At 41.2% G+C, this 15,371-nt stretch overlaps 1 protein-coding gene across 9 annotated transcripts in view; it reads left to right on the top strand.

Annotated features, from left to right (window-relative positions):
• The first annotated feature begins 375 nt into the window (after positions 1-375).
• The window catches only part of LCORL (ligand dependent nuclear receptor corepressor like), an 84,046-nt gene continuing 69,050 nt past the window's right edge, over positions 376-15,371 (top strand). For 5 of the 9 annotated variants that reach the window (XM_027686393.1, XM_027686391.1, XM_027686392.1 and 2 more), the window contains exon 1: positions 376-594. In XM_027686393.1, the coding sequence (XP_027542194.1) occupies positions 447-594 (148 nt within the window). In that variant the 5' untranslated portion in view covers positions 376-446. Of the gene's footprint in view, positions 595-1,277; positions 1,360-15,371 lie in introns of those variants that run through there. The other 4 variants (XM_027686399.1, XM_027686397.1, XM_027686395.1 and 1 more) reach the window with 3 other exon arrangements.

Below are 15,371 nucleotides of genomic sequence, written 5' to 3'. Positions count from 1 at the left end.
CGCGCCGCTTTCCCCGGGGAGCAGCCTCGGGGGTGGCGCCGCTCCCCTTCCTTACGAACTACAGTTCCCGGCGTGCCTCGCCGCCGCCCGCCCTGCCCGGGCGGGAGCGGGTGGCGCGCTACCCTGCGGGAACTGTAGGCCGGGGGACATCGATGGTCAGCGGGGCGGTGGCGGGCAGGGAGCGGGTGTCCGTTCTCGGCCCGGCGACCGGCCCGGCCCGCGGTCCGCGGGGGAGAAGCGGGTCCCGGGCGGGGCGGGGGCGCCGCGGGGACGCGCGTCAGTCCCCCCGCCAGGCGGCGCGCGCGCTCCCCGCGCCGGATGCTGAGCGGGGGGGACGGGGGGGCGCGGGCGCGCGCTCAGCGAGGCAGAGGGGGGTGGGGGGGAGGGAGAGGAGCCGGGGGAGCGCGCGCTCGTATGTAAATGAGCGGGCGTGAGGTCAGAGGCAGATGGAAAAGGGAACAGAAGGAATGGCCGCCGCGGCTCCCGCTCCTCCTGCCGCCGCCTCCCAGTGCCGGAGCCCCCGCTGCACGGCGGAGCGCAGGGGAGTCCGCCGAGAACTCGACTCCTGGCGGCACCGGCTCATGCACTGTGTGGGTAAGAGAGGGGGCGGCGGCGGAGTCCCGGCTGCCCGGCGGGACCGGGGGGCGGCGGACGGGGCGGCGAGCGGGCTCCGAGAGAGGGACGGGGAGCGGGGACGGGCGAGGCGCCCCGAGCCCGGGGCTGCCGGGTGGGCGGAGGGGGGGGAGCGGGGATGGAGGAGCGGCCCCAGCGGCTTTCTTGGAGGGCGGGAGCGGAGACAGGGGCTGCTAGGGGGAACGAAGGTCCTAAGCCGCCCCCGGGCAGCGGAGGGTGGGTGTTACGGCTTTGGCTGCGGCCGCTGAGTCTCTTCTTTCGCCGCCGACCGAGACCCGTTCTCGGCTCGGGTCCTTTTGTCTCGGCTCCTCGTCCTTGGCGCGGCGAGCGCCGGTGGCTGCCCCCCTCCTCTCCTCCTCCATCGCCAATGCCTGGGGGGCGGAGGGGGGAAGGGAGCCCGCCTCTGTGTGTCTGTCTGTGTGTGTGCGTGCGCCTTTAAGAGGGAGCCGCTCCTGCACTGACGGTTGGGATTTGAAGTTTTCCCTCCCCCTGGAAGTTGTCATGGCGACGGCAGCTCTCCCCCCCCGCCCTCCCCGCCCCGGGGCTGTCCCGGTCGCTCTCGTGCCGGGAGCTTCCCGGGCTCACGTGACTCCCCCCGCGCGTGTCCAGCGGGTGGGGGCGCGCGGGCACCGGCGGCTTTCCCGCCCGGAGCAGCTTCGGGAGCGGGTCTGCTCCCGCTCCGCTCCGCCCGGGATAAGGCAGCCTCCCCTCCCCGCCTCTGCCCCTGTAAGCGCTGGCACTCCGTACGTGTGCCGCCTCGATTGGGGAGGGTTTTGTTTGTTTCTTTCTTTGTTTGTTTTTTTGTGCGTGTGGGGGGGGGGGATGGTGAACACTGATGCCAGGAACTGCTTTATTTGTATTGTTTCAACAGACGTTTCCCTTCTCGGGGAAGTAGATAAGATCCTCGGTCTCCCAAGTAGCGCGTTAGTGTCAGTGCCTATCCTCCCCGATAGCTGAGCGGGGAAGCACATCCAGTGTGGCTGGGAGGGTTCATTCAGTGCTGCAGAGTGCACTTGAGATCAAAGTAAGAAGTGAATATCTAAATAGGTACACTTACAGGCAGTTAGCTATGTTCGAGTGGGGTTTTTTTTACATTTTTCAATAACCTCGTGGCTGCTTCATACACACAAGCTTCTCGATCTTGCTGTGTTGCCCTAATAACTCTTCTAAACACCTGTTATAACACCTGTGTGTATGATATCGTACTTGTGTATGCTTGCACTGGCCTTTTAATCCTCCAAGTTTAATCCTCCAAGTATAATATTGTATAGGAAAGCAGTGTTTATGTATTTCCATACACAACTACACTAGATTATAATTCTTGCTGAAAGAATGCAGTTTAATTGGAATATACAGGGAGAGCCAGTTCATTGGCATAGATGCTGTGATAAACTGTTAAATCTCATGGACAGATATCTCTGCCAGTATGTAAGTGGCAATTTCGGTGGTTACCTGTTACTTAATAGCATTTCTCTTATAAATTTAAATTAAATCTCAAAAGTCTGCTTGACACAGTGGATGACTGAAGAAACATTGAGGCAGTAATTGCATACTGCTAGATTTGTTCAGGAATCGCAGTTGCGCAGCACGACCAACAATGAGAAAGAATGCAAAGAAATATCACACCTTGGGTCCTCTGCTGGGCAGATCTACAGTGTTTGGGGAACTTCTTCAGAGTTGCTTCTTTGGTTGTCCTTTTACTGAGAATTGTAAAGTGCAAAACTGTCTCATAATTACTTATATTTTACACTGATTGCACTGTAGTGGTGCTTCTCATTCAGGTTTCTCTTCATTGGAATAAAACTTATTTAGGGTATGATTTCTTTGTGTGTTCATGATGTAGAATTCAGTTAATTCAGAAGGGAACCCTGACATGATTAGCAACTCCTAAGGAGGAAGGACACTGATTATGGTTTAATAGTTAGTCAAGAGCTGTCTCAGTTAATAACTGTTACTTGGCATGCCTGTTGAGCAGCCCTTATCAGAAAGTGTCAAAAAAGTGGCAAGTGAGTAGTCCGGATAGTGGAGGTAGAGTATGCCTAACAGGTTTGGGCTGGGTTTTTTGTTTGTTGTTTTTTTTTTTTACCCCCTTTAGTTCTTTGAAATCCTATTGCGTTAAGTTCTGTTAAAAACCCTCCTACAATAGCCCAAAATAACTCCTAAAGTAAAAATGGTTCATTGTTCTCACTCACCCGAGTATTCCCAAGGATTTGAGGAGTCTAACAAAGTATTAATGGGAAGGTCTGAACAATTACTGGGTTGATGGCTGAAATGGCAACATGGTGAAAGGAGGAGTGGTGAGTATGATGGATTTGGCATAACTTACTTTTTCTTTCTCCACTTCTTCTCTAGAATCATGTTTGTAGTAAGGTGAGAAAAACAATGTGGTAAGGCAGTAGCCGCCCAATTCTTGAACTAGCTTACTGTCAATCCTAACAAACAAAAAACAACAAAAAAAAAGCATCACCAACAACAGATCATTCTACCCTTAAAATTCTTTTTAAAAATGTAGAAAGCTGATTATATGATTCTGTGGACTATCATTTGTGAAGCATTATGATCAGAGAGCAGAGCAAGAAAGTACAGACTCCTTTAACAAGCCATACTGTTTCTGCTACATTCTTCAGATATTCAGCAGTATTTTGATGTATTGTGTCATTTACCATATTGATATTAAATTTTATATTTGCATTTCAGTAATATAATCAGTTGAGCACTTTGAAATCCTTTATCTGTCAAGGATTCCTCACCGACTTTCTTTATGGAAGTGGTAAACTGAGTCAGGGATAATACCTCCAAGCGAGTGATTGAGGCTCACAGTTGACATTTATATCCACAACAGTGAGACTGAAATAATATTCAGTGGAGGGCCAGTGGTGGTTAGGGACCTCTGCTCAAAGGGCTTAATTGCTGAATTGTTTGTTGGTCAAAACCTGGTTGCAGACTTAACTCTAAAGCCCAGGCATATATTTAAAAGCTTGGGTTTTGCCAACCTAATATGTTAATTTGTGTCCTGCAGAATATAATTTAAAGTCTCATGTCAAAATGTTCAAGCATTTGAAGAATTTGAGAAGAAAAATAGTGATAAAATTTCACTGACGTTACTGAAAATTGGCTTATTTGATATCTAAACATATTTGAAGGTACAGAAGACTTCACATTGTAAATGAATGGAATATATTAACAGAAATTCGAAATAAGTGTTCAGTACAAAATGTCTGTTGAGCTGGTAATCTTTGTGTGTGTTATGTTGAGCGCTAACATTCCTAAGATGCCTAGACTTGTGCTTATTGGATGTTCCTAACTCTTGCATGACTCAATCAGAGTTCAAAACTAGATGCTCTTTAAAGGCACCTAGAGATCTCCATTCTCTTGATGTTCTTACAGCATGCATAATACAAGCTAACAAGTATTGTTTATAGCGGTGCTCACTGCTATGTTTTGTCCTAGGGTCAGTCATTGTGACATAACATCTAAAGTTCTGAGTTTATAGAAAAGTGACAGAAAGCTCAGATTTGAAGTACCTGACTTAGCCAGTAACTGAGTTCTGTGGTGGTTTAAATTGCAAGGTATTTTGTAGAGGTGATATCAGAATGATTAAGAATTGCTCTTTGGTGCTCTTTGATTTAAACTTTGTAATGTGAGTCGGTTAATTCTATTCCATTGGATTGAGAGGCTTTGGCAAGTCTGAGTCTTTTGTAAGTCTAGCTTTGTGGTCAGCCTTAAGAAAAAGGATTTGTGCCATTTTTTCCAGCAATCATTGATCCTACTGCCCAGTTTCATTTGAACTTTACAGGTAGAGTGTTGGCAAGTACATTGAGTTCCCATTACTTTCATGAATAGGCACAGAGGAGAGACCAAGTAATTGCTGGGCTGCAAGAAAAAGCTTCAAGCATAAGGTTGTGCTTTTACTATATTATCAGAGTATCCTAGGGGTGAAGTTTGGGGCAGTAACACAAGGCTTTTTAATGCGAAGTGCCAGGTAACTCCAGTCATGGATGTTGAAATCTTGCTAGGGCCTTGCAGTGTGTCATGAAAATATAACAGTAAAATTTTCAGTGAAAGATTAGATTATTATTGCAACTACTTTTTGGAAAAAAAATACATCGCTATTTGGGGGAAGGGCAGAAGTCTTACTGTTCTTCTGCTGCAGCTCAAGGGCACACATTTGACAGGAAATAGCCTTGGTATTGCTTTCTTATGAAAACTGAAATTTGATCAAAGCAAAAATCCATTTTTGTATGTTTTTGAAATATACTCCTTTACTCTTGTTACATTTTTTCAGGCTTTTTTTCCTTCAAAACTAGGATATTAGTGCATCTAATTCTATTTTGATAGGTCTAGACCTTAAATTTTTTTTGAAGTGTTTGAACTTCTGCTCCAGCTGACTATTTTTGAACAAGCTGTCTTCCAGGTGCACTTCCAAAGAAGAGGAATTTCCCCCTAGAAAAAGATTTGTAGCAACTGCATTTGGTGCATCTCCACTCTTGCAACACTCCTGCATTAAGTACTTTGTATCTTTATTCCCACAACATGCTTCAGTGTTCTCACTTTCAGTGTGGCTGTAAGTACTTTGCAGCAGGTTAGTGTCACTTTTTTTTTTTTTTGGTAACACTGCTGCAGTTTTAGGTGATTTTCTATAGTTGCCACAGTAGTAGTGGGAGAACTATTTATTTTACTAGACATCTGTAATGTTCATGTGTATCTGCTAATGCTCTTTCTGGTGGCTTAATGCTCTGTTACTTGTCAGGCTACTAACAGACTGTGCAAGAATGATTTCAGTAGGATACCTGCTTTGAACTCTTTTGCTTCCCTGTCACTCCAGCATCTTTAAACAGTGAACAAGCCTGCTGTAGTGCCGTCATCCATGTGATGGACAGTAATACTGGTGTAAGGTGTTCCTGTGGATCTGTTGTACTTTGAGTTATTCCAGCATGAAAAAGATCAAGGAAGTAATCTCAGTGTTACTGCAAATGTTGGAAGAAGAATGGGCGTTAAATCTAGATCAGAATCACAACACAGGTTCACAGGCAGTTTTTGATGCAATGAGGGAAGATGGTATCATGTAAGGGAACAGCTCAAACTAGTATTACAGAGGCAAGTGTGCAAGTCAGCATTAGCATTGAACACTTATTATGAATCCACAGTTTAAGAATGCAATGAAGTGCCATTTTGCATCATCAAGTCCCATGGAACTGTTACCAGAATGGAGAAATTGCAATTCTGACTATATGTTCATACTCTTTGGATGCTTGTATCAGCACTCATTGGTCCCCTGTCTGATCTGTTATAACTCAATAGCTGGTCAACGGGCTGTTGAGAAGTTGGGGGATTGCAGAAAAAAAATCTGGATGCTGCTGTAAGCACAAGGATAAGGGTAGGACTGTGTAAAGGAAGCAGGATGGGTGATAGCAGAAAGGAACCATTGGATTGGTTTAACTGCCTGTGGCACTGTCAGCTGCCAGGAATGGAACACAGCCTTAAACATACAATCTCAATTTCCCCTGAACTAAGCAGGTTAACAAAAGAGGAAAAAATGGTCAGTGTGTGTATATAGGTCAGTGGAAGTTGATGTGGTGTATGTATCGCATTAACTGTTTTTAGATTGAAATAAGAGAAAACACATGGAGTTTGTTTTGGTGCGATGGACTATCGTTGTTTCAAATATGTAGTGTTAAATCGGCTTCTTTTCCATATTCTCTCTCAGTCCGTTTCAACTCATTAGCTTTTCTCTCATAAAGAAGTAATTGCCTACTGCTGTCATGTGTTTTTGGAGGGATGTCTTAAAATTGACTTTTGAGAGAAATTTTTATGTGGGAAACAGTACAAGAAAAGTTAGATAAATGACACCCAGAGGCTTCAGTTTAAAAGGCAGAGGGAGGAAGTGCTGTGTATTTAGCAGTAGATGCAGCACTAGTTCACTGATCCCTTGTGAACCTGCAGTTGCAAGGATGTATGGAGCATATTTTTTATGAAAGACAAAACTGTACCTGCTACACAGACTAATCCATGGATTGTGCCAGATGCAAGCAGTGCTTTATTTGAATTCTTTGCACTTGGAACAGAAACATGTTGCAGAGCATGCAAATAGATACACATATTCAGTAGTGTTGATAAAACCTGTGACTGTTTTTGGTGCTCCTCATGTCTAGATACTGGTATGTGGAAGCAGTTCAATTTTTAAGTGTTCCAGGAACTACTGTAATCTTTGTCAGTGTTTTTAGGCATAGCTTGAACTTTCTTATTGTGTGTTCTTATATAGTAGCTGTTTACTTTTTATGTGGCTGATAGTGAGCTGAGAAATTTAAACTCTGATAGTCTTTCTACACTGAGAGTTTCCTAAACTGGAACTTGTGTAAACCAAAACCATGGAGTGCAGATAAAGTCACTGCAACTCCATCTCAGTTCTTCCCTTGGTTTGGCATTCAGTAACTGTTTAATGCTTGAGGGTGGTAACTTTCAGGGGATTTGTTGTTGTTGTTGATGCACAACACAATTTTATTTTTCTTTCTGGACTCACTGTACCTACCTTCACGATTTATGTGGACTGGTATAAGCATTCATTTATTAAACAGTTCAATAAACTAGACTGTAAAACTAATCTAGCTTAACACTAACCTAGAAAATAGGAGAGGAGACGTGGCAGAAGGATGAATAGGAAAGAAAAGGTCAGATCTAGTCTAACTTGGATCACTTTTCTAACCAGATTTACTACATACCTGCTTTTTCTCCTAAATCAAATGTAAGTAGCATTACTGATTTTTAGCAATTCCTTATTTTAGCAACAATTTTTGTGGGTTTGAAGTGAGCTGCAAAACTAAGTTGGCTGAAGAGTGTCCTAACCAACAAAACTGTTGATGAGAGATTACAGTACCACTAACAAGATCTTTCCACTTGATCTCCCTTTGTAGTGGAACTTGTCTGATGTAACAGTGAACTGCCCTTCTGTTTTAAGTTAGTCTGGGAGACCTACTGTGAATTTTTTTGTTGTTGTTGCTCCGGGTTGGTTTTCTGTTAGTTGAACTGTCTTGCTGTGTAAGGGAAATAACAATATGAATGTGTCATGCTGATCAATTTATCAGATCAGTGTAAGCAGTTGAAGAGCTATATTCCAGCTACTAGCAAATAGATGGGGCTTGTGCTGCCTACAGCTAAAATGGGAAAAATTAGTGCCTTTTCCCCTTTTCCATGCTTGCCTTTATTTTTCAGCCGTATTATATGGGTGTTTTGAATAGATAGTTACAATGAATCCCTTCTTCTTGAATATGACTCAAGTATCAGGGCTTCAAACAAAGTTATTATTCTAACCTTTAGAGTTCAGTGTGTTTATGTAAAGTGTAGAGGTCAGCCAGAGCTTTTATAGACTTCACTAACTTAAAATTCTTTGTCCCAGTTAAAACCATGTCTTTTATATTATTCTTGAACCTTGCTCTCTTCAATGTGCTTGGTGGGAACTTTGATAAGATAGGTTGGAACATTAATAGAGGTTGGAACAGAACTGAATTAGTATGACTCATATGTCTAGTATCAAACTTCTGAAAAGTAGGGTGGCATTATAAATTTAGCTTCCATACATTAGGAAAAAAACTCAGAGAGCACAAAAGCAAACAAAACCAAAACCAAGCACAACCTTGTTGGGGAGGTGATACATCTCTTCTTTTACCACTGCTAATCTATCACTTTATCCTCCCATTCTCTAAAGGTGTAAAGAAGACAGGAAGAAGGGAGGAGAGAGTAGGGAAGGGAAGATGGATGGTAGTGGCTCCTCTGTTTGACAAGCCACTACCCCCCTGTAAGAGGGCAGAAGATGTATTGCAAAGAGCAGGGAACTCTGAATCTGTAGAAATGCCTTGAGTGGTAGAGATTGAATGCCTTTTTATGGGGTGTGGTCTGTGGCATGTCGCTCTGCTGATCAAAGAGCCACGTGTCAGGCTTTTTTTTGTTTCCATTTTGGCACAGACCAGGTTCCTGCGTAGTATCTTGAAAAGCTGGGTTAACTCCTTAGATAAACATCCTATTCTTCACAAAATTCTTGTGGAGTCTCAGCTACTGCTCTTGTGTTTGATTCTCAACATCCATCCAGGCTTATATCTCCATTGAAGCATGTGTTGTATTGCAGGAGTGAGTATTGGGTGAATGTTACTAAATGTGATTTCTTTGGGGTTGTTTTGTTTTTAAATTCGTTGGTTAATGAAAGCTTGCTGAATTTGTGACCTCTTTAACTATACTCCTTGCTTTCAGTTTCTGTATAACTTGCTAGGGTCCTGGTATCCAGTTATGAGACATCCTAACTTTTGTGGCACCTGGGAATTGATTATTCTATGTTCAAAGTGCTGTTCAGTGGAAAAACAATTTTTGTTTTCAGCACTTTATTCTAAAATGCTAGTAACTTCTTTTAAAAATGCTTAATTTTCAGATTAAAAATATTTATCTTCCTTCTTCCACAATTCTCAACTTTTTTCAAATCATCTTAACTACAGTCTTACTTATGAATAATAGTTCTCACCGTTATAATTTCACTGCTTTATAAACAAGCTATAGTGCATTTCTAGTCTGCTGAGCCACTAATAGATCAGAGAGCAGTGTAATTAATCTAGGGTTGAATATGCTACTGCTTTTCATAATTATTGTCAAAAAGCTTTGCACATCTTCTTTACGAGTTTTACTTTCCATTCTAAAAGCACTACGACATTTAGTAATGCCAGGTTAAAATATTCCTCATGCAAAACTACTGGATGTCTTTTGACTAACAATGATTAGTATTGCTGCCATATATAATGTAGGTTATAGAAGACTGCTTTAAAGGACTCCTGCTTGTGATTGCAGCTGTCAGTTTGGCTCACAGGACAGAGACTGTGCCACAGCAAGGCCCAGTTAAATGCAAAGATCTGACTTTACCTAAGTGTAGCTATTAAGCCCCCTAATCTGAAAATGGGGGAGGATTATCAAATGGCTACTGTTTTGTGACCTATAGTTCAGATGTAGGTCATTCTGGTGTTAGCCATCTGATGAGCAGGGGAAGAAAAACAGGATCGACTTAGGTTGTACTTCTGTCTTAAACTGTTCTGTGTAAGGGTTCAGTGCTAACTGTGACAAACTGTTTCAAACGTTTGCTGTGCTACCAACTGAATAATGCAGTGATGGTGGACTTACCTGTGATTCTGGTACATACTCCTTCAATTTTCTTATTCTTCCTGGACCATCTTCATCCCTCTCTCCATCCTTCAACTTTGATAAGTAGTATTTAACTGACTAAAAAAAGAACTTTAAAGTGATAAAGTACAATGGCTGTTGTGGAAATATGGTTTATAAACTCACTTCTGCCATCTTGAAAGGTGTGCCTGCCCACGGCAGGGGGACTGGAACTAGGTGAGCTTTAAGGTCCCTTTCAACCCAAGCCATTCTATGATCTTACCTATTTACTTTGGAATTTCACCACCTGTTGTATGTTCCACTCAGTTGTGGTACCTGGCTTGTGAGGTTCAGGATCTTCTGGTGATGTTTAGAGAGCTTTACCATAAGGAAGAGATTCAGAAGGCTTTGTTTCAAAGCTCTCCTGATTGAAGTCTTGCCATACCTATTTCTGTTGATGCCTAAATCTGAGTTCAGTTGCAGTTGTCCTGTGATCTGTCAGAAAACAAGATCCTTTGGTCAAAGTAATTTCAACTGTGCAGCTCCTGATGGGTTCTTTACTTGTTTACAGGTGTGTTCCTGCACGTCATTTAATTAGATGTGAAATGAAATGTCATGTGTTTATCTTTGAGGCCTATATCATATTCTCTGCTGCTGCCATCAGTCAGAACTTCAAGTGTACTTGTACGCTTCTTTTAATTGTTGGTTAAATATATTTAGCAAAGTAGAACATACTCTTAAAGAAATTTTGTTCTCCAGGCTTGACCATCTCCTTCAACATTACCTGTTGACTTCCTCCCTTTTTGTCGGTTCCACGCCTATTTGACATGAGTTGTGCAAATTCCCCTCGGGCTTGACAAAGTTTTGTCTTGAGATGCCAATTCATGTTTAAATCGGTTAAACCATCACAATACATCTGTCCTAACTCTAACTGATAAATGTGCTATAGGCATTTAATACCAGTCCGCTATAGCAGTGTCCTGAAACATGCACTCCTATTCCATGTCACCGGGTCCTCACAGCTTTCTAATGAGGAGCCCAGAAATGTGAGGTGGCTTTTGATTTTTGGCCTTTCCCTTTTTCCTTGGGTGCCTTACTGTAGTTTGTTTTAATCCCTTACTGCTTTTTTAAATAGCAACAACAAAATCTCCCTAAACTGATACTGACCTTCTCTTTTGGAATGCCAGATGTTAATATCTCAGAAAGAGTTTCTTCAGCAACACCATCAGACGGGTTAGGATGTAGTGAAAATTATCTTTATTTCCCATCTGCACCCTTGTCAAAGTCTACTAACTCCTGAACAAATGTGTTCTGCCCCAATGAAATAGTATTTGATAAGAAATGCTCAGTTTAGAATTTGTGATGTGGGTTCTTATCTTGAAATGTTGGAAGTATCCCGAGTGCCCTGAGCTTAGTGCTGATGTGAAAAACTGCACTTCAGCACTGATCCTAGATCAACTTCTGTGCACAGTCCTCAAAAGCAATGGTAGACAGTTGAATCCTGGATACTTAGTACCTCACTATGTCACTTGCACAGAACGGGGTGTTTTCTTAAAGCTAGGGCTTCGACAAAACATGAGTTTCACTTGAGAATTCACATTGGAGAAACTCTTTAGTAAATCCTAAAATACCAGACTTTTTTTTAGGAAGCATTTGTAAATCATTTATGTCTGAATTACTGTTGACATCTCTGGCAAGCACTCTGTCCCACAAACCTTCGAAGAGTGAAGTGAAAATTTAAGACATCATCGATTTCTTATTAAACTAGTCAATGCTTTCTGCAGTTACACTGCAGGATAAAAAGCCAAAATCCACTGTAGTGTATCTTGAGGAAACTTGTGTGAAGATTTAGATTATTGAAGTCTGTGGTGTTACTTGCTGTTAATTGGTGACTTTAAGAATACTTGTCCAGTGGTCCAGGAAGGGGGTTTGCTGGCCCAAGCCTGACTTTGTAAGGCCTTTACTTCAGGTTGTCATATATAGTAACAGTTTGGTTGCTGCTACTTGATGTAACTTGAAGTCATTTCTGGCTCTTCCATGTCTGAAGAGAGCCTGACATCTTTTCAGAATCTGTCTTCTGAGGAGTCGAGTCACTTTTGAGGAGACCAATATTAACAGAGTATCTGAAAGGACCTAGGGTGACTGCTTGTTTTCTCAAGGCCTTTTTTATTAATTTCCTAGGTAGGGACAATAAATTGCTTACCTTACCTGCCTCATTCAACCACCAGCATCACAAACTCTGAAGAGCCAGAACAGCCTCTTGTACTGTTGAGCAGTTATGTTATGAGAGCAATAGTTACTTGGTAGTGATTTGGGTGGTGTTTTTGAAGAGCTGTTAACTGTCCTTCGCTCTATGTGCTGCTGCACTTCTCCACCTTGCCCTTAATTGACCTGATTACGTGGTGTGCAGGATAGTTGCAAACTGGTTATTCGACAGCTTCATCAGTCGTACATATCAAGTGGTAATCAGGCATTTTCTCCTCTTTCCTTCTCAACCTTGCTGATAAGTAATAAGTGCTGTTTTGCTCTTTGTGTGAGATATGAGTGATCTTGACCTATGAGACTGATAAAGAAGCTTACCAGATAAGTAACTTTACATGAAGTTTTCCAGAATACTGGAACTGAGATTTATCTGGTTCCTGCAGAAGTTTCCCTCTTGCTGGAAATGCAGACTGTAATCACACCTTTCTTTTAAGAAATTCAATTCATGTATTCTTGACCTTGCAGTTCACTTGGCTTCCCTAAGTGGTTGCTGTTGTCTTTTTAAATTGGTTCATTAGGAGGAAAAAAATACCCTAGTTAGAGATCAGCTCAAAGTACTGAAGTTTCCTGTTTTGTCTTGCTTGAAATTTGTGGGAAGCAATGGAATATGGCTGTCTTGGGTCAAAGAAACTCACTAAAATGTGAATGGAATAGTGAACTCTGGTAAAGACTCTGCCTTTTCTGTTTATCTTATAATTCATGGTTCTTGTGAGAAAAAAAAGAACAAACCCAAACCAACAGGTTCAAATGCCTTTTTTTTTCTGTTTAAACTTAGTACAGAATTTTGCTGAGGAGTTGTTTGTTTTAAGGCGCAAATTAGGGACATTAACTTTTTTCTTTTTTGCACATTATAAAGTGAAGAGGTATCTCATTGTTTTTAAAGCAGACTAACAAATTTAGAAGTGAGAATCACTGTCTGTCTGGAAATAATGAATGTTTGCTTCTGCTAAGGAAGAGACTGCTGGAATACAGAAGGAACAGAGTGTTTCTAAGACAGGATAGCTACTGTTTAAACCCTTCCGCCTTGCGTAAGAGCTCTTGTCTGTTCTCCACATGATTCAAGTATTCAGAAACTTGCCACTACTTAAAAGAACGTATCTGGTTTTCCTTTGTGGTGTTCTATGTCCTGCTTACCAGCTCAGGTTGGAAAGTTGATAGCAATGTGAGCTTTGTAGAGGCTAATCAGAAATTCATTACAAAACTGTTACAAAAATCTCCCCGTAAATTCTCAGATCTAGTATATGATTTCAGTTGAGTACTGTATGAGTTCTTTTTCACAGCAGATGAGAGTCTGAGTCCCACACTTTGAATCTTACCATTTTGTGCTTTATGTTGGGCCTTTTAATGATTGGGAGAAAGTTTATCAAAAGTTTTTACAGATGCATGCTAATTGATTTAACTTCCCCAAACCCTCCCCCCCCAAAAAAAGAAAAAACTCAACCAAAAAAGCACCCCTTGACAAACTAGCCAAACAAAGAAAAACCCCACCCAAAAACACTTTCTTAATCTTTGAATTGTGACAAATGCTGAAAGCAAAAGCCAGAGACTAACTTTTTCTTGTTCTCTTCTTATATGTGACATTTTTTATCTGATGAAAGTGTCTAACGTGAGGCTAAAATTCGTATATAAAGTCTTCATTTCTATACTTCTGTTTTTCCAATCTCCAATGGGAAATGAGGGAATTCAGCCTTAATCAGATGTTAAACAATTAGAAACCTGTGTCTGTTCTTTCCAGTATATTATGCAGGTTCAACAGATGTTCATTTAATGATGCAGATTCCAGGTTGTTTGTCCATGACGTAGAAGCTGAGATACATTGCCTGCCTACCTTGAGCAATGTCATATTTTCTTTTAAGCACTGACCATGTTTAAGAACTGATTTGAAATCACAGTTTATCTGAATTTAGAGTTCTTTGAACCTAACTGGAGCATCTGAGGCACTTGCAATTTTAACCTTGAGTACCGGAAAATCTTTTAGAGAAAGTAGGCATAGTTAATAATTTTTATTTGAAGTTTTTACATAGATAGTGCATTTATTGTTAACATGTTGCTAGCTCTAAATTTTGTCTAATACGCCAAGCCAAATGGATTCAAAAATGATGGCTGTTAGAGGAGTTTGGGGGATTGTTTATTTTTTAAAACTAGGTATTTGTAAAAATAAACTGTAAATTAAAGGTGAAAATACATGGTGTAGGTATTATAAAGTGCTTAAAAGTGAACTTATGACAAATTTAAGAAATTACCTACTAGTATAAAGGTATGTTCCACTCATTTAATGGTAAAACTGTGGTATTTCTAGGGTTATTAAAATGTTTTTTAATAATATGACTTCAGCATTTGTGTTAATGATATGTTTATAAATAAATATTTTGAAGAATGCAGCATTGAGATTTATAGGGTTGATAGTGTTATTATTTGACATCTAGACACAAGATGGCTTTCCTTCTGTAGCTTCAGCAGATAAGAGAAGTATAGATTAATTTCAGGAACCCTGATATTAGTGAAGTCTAGTTGCAGGATTTCAGTCAAACTGAAATAGTGATGTAGAAATTATAATTGAAAAGAAGCCTTCTGAAAATTCCCATGAAACTCTGATTCTCTTCGAAATTTCTCATACTTGTAAAACTTAGTGTCAGGCATCGGTTTCGTGGAATGCTTTGAAGGCTTGCAACTTCATTAGCTTGCAGTAGACACATAATGTAGTAGAGAATCCTAAGCTTCAGTTTCTCAAAAGCCCATCAGGGTAGGTATGTTTTGAATTTTTTTTTTTTTTGGCTTAATGAACTGGTGTTTTCTGATAACTGTATTTTTCTCCAACAGCTTTTCTGTGCAGAAAGGTAAATGTTCTTCAATTCTGATAACCCAGGAAGTGTGTCAGACCAACTTCATTTGTTAATTGACTGCTAGACTTTCTCCCAGATGCTGGTTAGATGTCTGATACATAGATGTCTGATACTGCATTGTAGTAAAGCAGTGTTGTGACCTATTCGTTGCTACAGATCCACTGTGGACTTCACTTTTCCATGATGATTTAGTGAACATCTGACTAGACCTTCATGTAGAAAAGAAGTCATTGTCTAGCAATTCTAAACTTTTTAGATAAAATAGTCCAAATTTTCAGTCCTCTTGTACATCTTAAAATTATGATTAAGAAACAAGAACATGCTTCAGGCACATGGTCTTCTGAAAGTGACAGTTGTTCCTATGTTTTACTGTTGGGCATTATTCTCCTCATGTTGCAAAACACTTAAATTGATATCAAATGAGGAAGTCATGAGCATTTTTCCAAGCTGGATGTAATTCTCTTTTACTGTGACTTCTTCTCCCTGAATTTTCTTCTCTAA

The sequence above is a fragment of the Neopelma chrysocephalum genome, unplaced genomic scaffold, assembly GCF_003984885.1.
Source record: "Neopelma chrysocephalum unplaced genomic scaffold, ASM398488v2 Primary Assembly neopelma1_71, whole genome shotgun sequence".
In the NCBI taxonomy this organism is placed as follows: Eukaryota; Metazoa; Chordata; class Aves; order Passeriformes; family Pipridae; genus Neopelma; species Neopelma chrysocephalum.
Note: the sequence above shows the minus strand (reverse complement) of the source record. Positions and strands in the feature narration are given on the sequence as shown.